General features: G+C 34.8%; 1 protein-coding gene across 1 annotated transcript; it reads right to left on the bottom strand.

The window, feature by feature from the left end:
- Window positions 1-2,597: 2,597 nt before the first annotated feature.
- LOC110703954 (TITAN-like protein) lies at window positions 2,598-8,200 on the bottom strand. Its single transcript, XM_021881757.1, has 6 exons — window positions 7,257-8,200; window positions 4,885-5,246; window positions 4,636-4,759; window positions 3,001-3,070; window positions 2,770-2,897; window positions 2,598-2,643 (listed from the first exon to the last, which is right to left on the bottom strand). The coding sequence occupies exons 2-5, from the start codon at window positions 5,178-5,180 to the stop codon at window positions 2,773-2,775; spliced, it is 615 nt and encodes a 204-aa protein (XP_021737449.1). The 5' UTR covers window positions 5,181-5,246; window positions 7,257-8,200; the 3' UTR covers window positions 2,598-2,643; window positions 2,770-2,772.
- Window positions 8,201-9,332: the final 1,132 nt, after the last annotated feature.

Raw genomic sequence — 9,332 nt, 5'->3', positions numbered from 1 at the left:
CTATTCAAACACCCAGAAATTGCAGAAAAAGACTATAAGTGCAGTCAATTTGTACCAATTCATTGATTTCAGCATATTAAACACTCGTAACACCCTCAGAAATTGAAGAAAATAAAAATTAAAATTAACATAAACACTCTAACTATCTCCAAAGAAAATGCAAGCAGCAATAAACAGTACCAGAGATCTACATATGCAAGATGAAACAAAAAGCAAACAAAGTGAGAAAAATACTTACGAAAGAGACAGTCGTTCGGTGGCTTGATGAGAACGAAAGAGAGGATGAGATTTTGAGTACCAAGAGAAAAATACTTACGAAAGAAGACCGAGAATCAGTGAATTGATGAGAACGAAAGAAGACAAGATGAGATTTTCAGAGGAGAACAGAGAAGATTGAGAATGAACAGAGAAGAACAAAACCCTAGCAAAAAATGAATTCAATGAAATGAGGAGGCTTAGTGGCTGACAGAAACCCTAGCAGAAATGAATTGGATGAAATGGGCCTAATGTTGTATTGGACTGTGGATTGTTGGGTTTTTTAAAAAAAAAATAATTTTTTATAACTAAATCAGTACCGGTTCCGGGTACCCGGATTGTCTGGATCCGGGACCGGGTACCCGGAACTGGAATTGGTTTAAACCGGGTACCCAGTGGGTACCGGGTCCGAAATTTTAGGACCCGGTCCCGGAACCGGTTACAACCGGGTCCGACATTTTGGACCCGGTCCCGGAACCGGTGGGAACCAGTTCCGGGTCCGGACCCGGCGGATCCTAACCGGTTCCGGGTCCGGTACCGGGTACCCTGGGTCTTTGCTCACCCCTAGTAATTATGCCATGTGCAGAACCTGATTGGTTATTTATTTTAATTATTTCATTAATAAAAAAATTAAAATTTTTTTTTGAAAATTTCCAAAAAAAAATAAATAAATAAAACCCAACACCCCTAACCCACCAACCAGCCACCTTCCCCTTTTTAACTACCAGCCTCGCTGGCACCGACCAACATTAGGCCTTCCCAGCCAACCCCTGCTCCATCCCCCACTACGCCAACCACGGTGCTCACCCTTTAGACCTCACCGTCTTTCCACCTTAGTTGAACATCAAACACCCCTCACCGTCTTTCCACCTTAGCCGAATATCAGTGAACTACTCCGGCCAAAACCCTTCGCCGTCAGGTACCCTCCTCCACGTAGCCGCCACCCACCTTAGCCGAAACCACCACCCTAAAAGCCTTAAACCCCAAAATCAAAACCCTAAAATCAAGATCTAGGGTTTTGATTTTGGACGTTTTTTTAATTTTGGGGTTTTTGGCGTGGTGGTTCTTGGGGTGGAGATGGAAGGGGGAGGGGCGGTTTGGGTTTTCCAGTGCATGGATGAGAGTTTGGAAGCCAGCGGTAGGGAGCGGAGAGGTTTTTGACGGACAGCTAGTATGGTGGAGATGGCGAGGGACGGCTAGGAGGGGTGTCGGTTTGGGGCGACGCCGACACACGTCTCTCTGGACCCTACGCCGGCGGGGATATGGTGGTGGCTAAAAATAATAATAAAAAACAGCTAATAAAATGTTGCCACGTGGCAATTTTAGGTTAAATGACTAACGGAGTTAACGTCCGTTAGTCATTTAGGCATTTAGTGACATTTTTGTTAAATTCAGGGGTATATGGTGAATTTGAAAATTTTAATGGGTATTTAGTGAATAAAAAAATAAAAATAAAAAAATAAAAAAAAAACTTAAGGGCATTTGGTAAAAAAATCCGAAATATTTAATATGTTTCATGTCCCTATATATGTTTCCTAATCTTGGATGTATCCTAAGATTTTATAATTTTTTTGTGTTGGACATGCAAATTTGTACCCATATCCATTCCTTTGTCCAGGCTATTGTGCAACCCTAATGATTCTGGCAGTCTAGCAAAATAAAAAATGGAAATAGATACACACAAAAAAAAATTATACAGCCTAATTTCAAAAAAGTGTAATATCAATCCCCCTTCCTAGATTAGTAACACCAATTTAAAGATAAAATTGTCATAGGCTACTTGTGATAGTTCTATAAAAGAATTGATCCACAATTTTCACTTAGATCCATTTATTTGCTATTCCCTTAACAAAATTCACACAGAAAGATTCTCACTGACACCAATCAAAAATAATAGCCCACTTTCAATAACAATAGCATATACCTTACTACAAACTAAAATATAAAATAAATAAATTATAATAAATAAACAATAATTTATAAAATAAAGAAAGTTCATTGTAGTGCATAAAAACATGCGCTCGTCAAATCAGTGTGATAAATCCAAGACAAAGGGGGTAATATCAAGGTGACAACATGACATTCAAATTCTGCATTTCTTGTCAAATTTTTTCATTCTTATCCCTCCATTCATGTTTGAATTCATTTCTCTTCCTTTTTTGGGGTAAAGGTGAAAACGTAAATTTTAAGCACATATTGACATATCAAATCACCAAACCACCATTTTAGGGAAAATCTAAGCCAGTTTATTGACAAAGAAACTAAACAATTAATGGTCAATAAGATAAGACATAAAGCCATTAACAACAAACTTACCCCTGTTTTTACAAGACCATCAGCAAAAGACATTTTCCACGCTAGATGCAAGGGGTTGTTGCCTACTTTGACCTGCCATGAAAGCACAGACCAAAAAAACAAATATCCATTAACAACATAATATTCATTAAAGAAAAAAGAAAGGAGAAAGGATAAGAAGAACTATGTATAATCTATTGAAAGTAAGCATACTCATACATGTTAAACTCTGAGTTTCCATATGATGCTCTGGGGTCCAAGTTGTATGTGGAGCAACATCGTACGCAGATGAACTAACTTCACCAGCTTGTGAGATATCTGAATGATATACCTGGTAATTCTCATTTGTGCCATATTGTAAAGGTATAACATCTTTTAAGAGACGTGATTCAAGAAAGTGAATATTATTTATGTTAGAATTATTCATGAATTCATAATTTGTTTGGATATCATACGACTGCCCAAGTGAAGATCTCGATGGTGGAACATCCTTCTTCAGTACTGCACACCTCTTCTTCCACTGCATAACAATGAAATAATGGCATAAAAATGTGCAAGTAGCTGAAGGCTAGAAACTAGAAGTCAAGAACATATAACATAAATTACACTCTAAGCACAACAATTCATGGAATTCATAAAAATAAAAAAATAGATAAAGACATCTTTATCTGGTGTTTGGTAGTTGAGATTAACGGAGGCCCTTAGAAATAGGAGCAGGCCAAGCAACATCAATTTGTCTATTTTCTTACTTACTCTAAAAGAGGTAAAAAAGGCAGCTCCGGCTTATGGTAATTTACTAATATATGATATGATCAGTCCTATATTTCAAGTGTGACAAGCCAATGCCTCCTCCTTCCCTTTCTAGAAAAAAAGACATAGTTTCCATTGCCACATTGCCATATGCCACACCCAAGTGACCCAACCATGAGTCTCTACATCTCAGGTGGGAGAGGGACTACTTATATATCTCTCTTTGATTCATTTGATAACTTGACTTTGTTGTTGCTATAGTATATAACCATCATATCTCCAACTCATTCAGAATTTACATACTTAGCGAAAGTGCTTATTTCACGTAATAATGAGCCAGGACCAGGCCAAAAACTAGTTTTCTTTCTAAGATGGACGATAATAAGGTATAAACTGCAGAATGCTCTGTAACAACATACTTCCCTGTTCTTTTTTACTTGACCTGTTTCTTTTATCACGCTTGCCGATGTAAAACTTTAACGATCAATAACTTTAATTCTCGATAAGTAAAAATTATAAAATTAATATATTATGATAGTACTTGTTGAGACGAATTTAAAAATATCTTACATGAATATCTTTTTCTTTAAATATTATTCACAAAACCGGTCAAAGGAGGAGTGGTAAATAGTGTAAAATTCAAAGCGGATCAAGTAAAAAAGAACGGAGGAATTACATTATTATGAGGTAGTTGCCACCATCGGTAATTTTTTGCAACATAGAATGATCGATGGGGTGAGGATGATGTTAGCAAGAAAAATACAACGGAGCAAAAGCTATATAACTAAGCTACCAAGTCAACAATAGACCTTTTTTTTTATGAAGCCTTTTGATGCATAACCACTCATGGAAACACAAGCCAATTAAACCAAACACTTTTTTCATGGTAGAAACACCATTTCTCATCCTCCCACAAATAAGAATTTCATCAAAATCATCTTCGGGATTGGACAATAGAATTTCAAATACTTAGTTGTGATACATAACTACATACTCTTGAGTCTTGATAGATAGACCCTTCATCTCAATTTGATGTGACTTATAACTACATACTCATTACTCTTGATAGATAGGACATTTATTATCTCTTAAATAAATATAGATGTATCCTTAAACATAAACTCTAAACAATAGGTTATTTCCCTTTGTTTTCGATCGCTTTTGCAAACTAAACAATCTGAACACATCATAAAGTTCAAAGTAAATAGGCATACAAAAGATCACCAAATCATTCAATCAAAAACTAAAAATTGCATCAAATAAATACAAGTATACATACAATTAAGTATAATAACAAATTGCCATTTAAATAATGAAGCTAAATTAGTTAACTACCTCAGCTAACTCAACCGTAATTCTGAAAGAATCCACTTTGTTCATACCACCACCATACTTCCATAGAAAATGCTTCAAATTCTTCAGATGATCATCACTCGCCAAATGCTCAATTACATTACCACTAATTACATGAAAACATAACCAAATTTTGTGAAATATATGTAAAAATGCAACATTTAACAGTTACTCCAATCATAATTCCAGCCAAAAATTCAAAAAAAAAAATCCGAAAAAATTAAAATTTACCAAACAAATGCAGAATCAGATTCAACAATGTCGGAATCACAAAAGATGCACCAAAGACGATCAGGAGAATCCGAAGAAGAGAGAACGAAGCTAGGGTTTCTGAGTGAAGATTTGACGAAGGAGAGCTTCTGATGGAAGCGAGTGAAGAGTGAGGAGAGTGAATTGGTGTGGCGTGGGAAGGAATTGTGGCGACGACCTTGATTGTGGTTGATTCTGCATATTTTGCAGAACTCGAATTCTGATGGTTTTTCGTCCACTTTCTTCTTCATCTTCTTCTCGTCTCCGTCTCTTTTCATCTTTTGAATGTTTTTTGTGTTTCTTTTGATTTGCCGGGTTCTATTTTTCTTGAGTTTTTAAGTGGCCTGCTTTTTCAAAATTATAAGTAAAGTTGGGTCTTTCAATTTAAATTATTTAATCAACCGTACTCTTTTACGTTAACTCGACGTTAGTAATTTCAATAACATATAAAGTATTAAAAAGTGGATGAGAAAAAAGAAGAATTACACCAAGAGAATATTAATAATTGCTTTTAGAAGAAAAAAGAAAAGATGAGAAAATGTGGAAAAAAATGTTTAACATTAATCCTCTTATATAAAATCTAACCCAATTTAGGCATGAAAATTCTCTCCATAGTGGAGTAATTAATAATTAACACAAATACTCATGTTGGGTTAGAGAGTACGATTAAATAAATACCTTAAGTTGGAAGGGTGCATTTTGTAATTTTGAAAAAGCATGGACATACCTTAGAAACTCAACAATTACGGGGGCATAGCTTAGAAAACCCTATTTTTTTAGTTTTTCAATGGTAACTTCTAATTTTTTAAATTATCAAATATAAACCCCAATTACTAATTTGTACTTATTATTATTATTATTATTATTATTATTATTATTATTATAAATTAAAAGTGTTCCTAAAACGAAATATGTGCCACATGGCACCCTTCACATGTATTGGATATATGCCACATCATCCACTATACTGTAAACATGTTTTAAACTACAAACATGTTTTAATGGCAATAAAAATGCTTATTATAAGATTTGAAAACAAGACCAATAAAAAATAAATTGATGTTCTAACCATCTTTTCTATTGTTTAATTATGTTTTATATACTATTAAAACATACTAAATACTTAATTTGAGAGCACTTCTTTGGTTTCATAATTATTATTGTTCTTTTTATTTTAATTATATAGTTTATATTTTATAGGTCAAATAATATTTGTTCAGATTCAAAGTAAAACTCGGTGCATCGGCTGTGGTACACATTAGTTAGTCTTTAAACGTGACATTAGGTAGGTAAAAAAAGGTTAAATGCATGTTTGATTATGATAATTATCCTAATCATGGTTAACTATTATAATTAAGCTAATTTCTTCCATGATAATTGACAAACTAACAAGAAATTATCATGCATTGGTGCAACATTATGATAACTGACCATGATCTTCCTCCTTGATAGGTAGGGATGGCATGTGGGTATAAAAATGTGAATTCTGCATTGCACCCACCCCAGTTGGGGCAGTATGGGTACAAGCTAGGCGGGTATGGATACAAAAGTCATACACACTGTGGGCGGATCCAGGATTTTTCGGGTGCTAGGTCACCACCGACTACTAATCAATAATTAATGCAAGAATATTAAAAAAAAAAGCTAATATTTAAAAAAAAAATACATTCCAAAAGTAATAAATATCCATATTACAACCAAATAAAGGAAATTACAATTGCTCTCTACGGGTTTTCATGTTTTGATATTGATCTATAATATCATTCATGTCAACATTCAAAAACATATCTCGCTCTCTACGAGGAGAAGGATTTTGTGGAGGAGGAGGATTTTGTGGAGGAGGGGGATTTTTCGGACCAAAGAAACTTGTGATATCACACATTTTTTTCCTTTTAATTCTGAAAATTAAGTTACATTAACTATTAGATTAAGAAAACCACAAATGCTTCAATTTACAATCCACCTTTGCAATTATCCAAACTAATCAATTCCAAAAAAAAAAAAAAAAAAACCCTAAGTTCTAATATGAAATCATCAATTACTCAATTTTACTGTCAATTTATAATATCAATTTACAGGAAACAATTTATAATATCAAATTATCAATTTACAGGAAACAATTTCAATTCCTAAAAAAAAAAAAAAAAACCAGCAATTCAATTCCTAAAAAATCAGAAACCCTAACTCCCTAAATTGATAAATTATCAACAATTTCAAAAAACAATAGAACACACACTAATTAACTAGATTAAATTACATAATCAACTCAATTAATCACAAATTCAAGTACTCAACCCAACAATTCAACAATTTGGGTATAATTTACAAATTTAAAAACTTAAAAACAAACTTACCTGGCAGCAAGAAGAGTCGAAGAGCGCCGAGTGTGTGTGTATGCGGATGGAGCAGCCGGCGAGGCGGTGCGGCGGCGACTCCGGCGAGTGGCGGTGCGGCGGCGAAGAGCGAAGAGAGAGATTGAGATTTGAGAGGATGAGAGTGCGTGATTTTGAATTTGGTCTCTGTTTTTCTTTTCCCCTTCCAGTACTAACTGTCAGTCTTTTTTGTTTTTTTAATTTTTTTTTTTTTTTTTTTTTTGCTAGGTCACGTGACCTACCTGGACCAAGGGTAGGTCCGCCAGACACCAAATACGATCCAAGTTTGATTTTGGTCCCTCAACTTTCAAAAGCCTGATTTTGGTCCTTCAACCACCAATAAGTCATAATTTGTGGTGGCTATTTCAATGACTCAGCAAAGTTTAGGGACTCATGCCTATTTAATTGCTGACATGGCCAAAGTTTAGGGACTTTGCATTTTTTATTTTATTTTATTCTTGCTGACTGGACTAAAGTTGAGGGACTTCCATACATTCCAAGTATTAATCCCATAAAATTAACCTTTCTAATTGCCAAACTCACTCAATAATTTATCCTTACCAGTTACCTAAACTTAACCACAATAGTCACCACCACCACCACAACCACTAGCCCATTGTCAATACATAAACAACCACTGGGCGTCACCATTATAACACCACATCTGTCTTAAAATTAATAAATAAAAAAAAAAAAACCAATTACCAACAAATCTAAAATGTCAGTCAAATTAAACAAAAAAAATAAAATAAAAAATCAAATTGAAAACAAACAAGTTTTGAATCAAGGAAAAAAAATTGAAGGATAACCCATGTCAAGTTCACGACGACCACCACCTTGTTATTTTCGGTGGGAGAGGGTGGTGCTAGATTGGTAGTGGAAGTAGTATGTATATGTAGGGTGGTGGAGCTTAATAAATGGGGAAGGTAAGAAGTTGAGGAGAGAGAACATAAAGTTATTAAAATTAACGTGGGAAATTAAATAAATTCAAGATTGGAATGAGTAAAATAATTAGATTAATTAAAGTTAAAAATATGGTTAATTAACATAGTTCGTAGCAATTGAATTAAAAAAAGGCAAAGTCCCTAAATTTGGTCCAGTCAGTATTAGAAGTCCTTAAACTTTGGTCCAGTCAGCAATTAAATATGGCAAAGTCCCTAAACTTTGTTGACTCGTTACAATAACCACCACAATTGATGAGTCATTGGTGGTTGAGGGACCAAAATCAGACTTTTGAAAGTATAGGGACCAAAATCAAACTTTTGGCAAAGTTTAGGGACCGTATTTTGTGTTTACTCCTGTGGGTAGTGGGTAGGACGTGGATTTTGAGCTATACCAACCTATTATCCGCATGACCCACCCATTACCCGTCTACTTATCCACATACCCGACTAAATGCCCACATATTGCCTACTACATTGTATTATGCTATTATATTATATATTCACAACAACTTAAAGAGTATAATGACAAGTTATATAGGAAATTTATTTTAAAAAAATGTTGAGTTGTCGGGTAAAAGGCGGGTGTGGGTTTAGGTTTCTACTCTCTTAGGCGGGTGTGGATATTGAAATTTTACCCGCCGCGAGTGGCGGGTAGGTGGTGGGTATAAAATATTTTGGCGGGTGCGGGTATACGGGAGGGGTACCCGCACCCGCACCGCCCAATTGTCATCCCTATTGATAGGTGACGGCTACGTATACCTTGCATGCCTTCTTCCCTATATCTTTTATATTGCTACGACTTACAAGGTTTCTCTCACAATTCCACCAATTTCTATTATCATATTAATCCAACACCAATTTCTATATATTTAAGCAAAGTGTCAACCCGATTCTCTCAAATTTTCTGCAATCCATTGTAATAGAAAAATGAATCATCATAATATGAAATTTTTAGCAAAATTGACACATACAAACCCAACATACAATTCTGCCAAAATGTTGACAAAGTTTGTTTACCCATAATTGAGAGCATGCACTTACTTGTAATATGAATCCCTAAAAAATATGAAGGTAAAAAGTCATAAATCGTTCGATTAAAACACCAAGACCTTGA

This window comes from Chenopodium quinoa, unplaced genomic scaffold, assembly GCF_001683475.1.
Source record: "Chenopodium quinoa cultivar QQ74 unplaced genomic scaffold, ASM168347v1, whole genome shotgun sequence".
NCBI lineage: Eukaryota > Viridiplantae > Streptophyta > Magnoliopsida > Caryophyllales > Amaranthaceae > Chenopodium > Chenopodium quinoa.
Note: the sequence above shows the minus strand (reverse complement) of the source record. Positions and strands in the feature narration are given on the sequence as shown.

What these genes read in the sequence shown, in the direction of transcription:
- LOC110703954 (XM_021881757.1), bottom strand. Translation starts at nt 5,180, where the DNA reads ATGAAAAGAGACGGAGACGAGAAGAAGATGAAGAAGAAAGTGGACGAA. An exon ending in TCTGATTCTGCATTTGTTTG is followed by an intron (nt 4,760 to 4,884) that starts GTAAATTTTAAT and finishes TCATGTAATTAG; the next exon opens with TGGTAATGTAATTGAGCATT. An exon ending in TTACGGTTGAGTTAGCTGAG is followed by an intron (nt 3,071 to 4,635) that starts GTAGTTAACTAA and finishes ATTGTTATGCAG; the next exon opens with TGGAAGAAGAGGTGTGCAGT.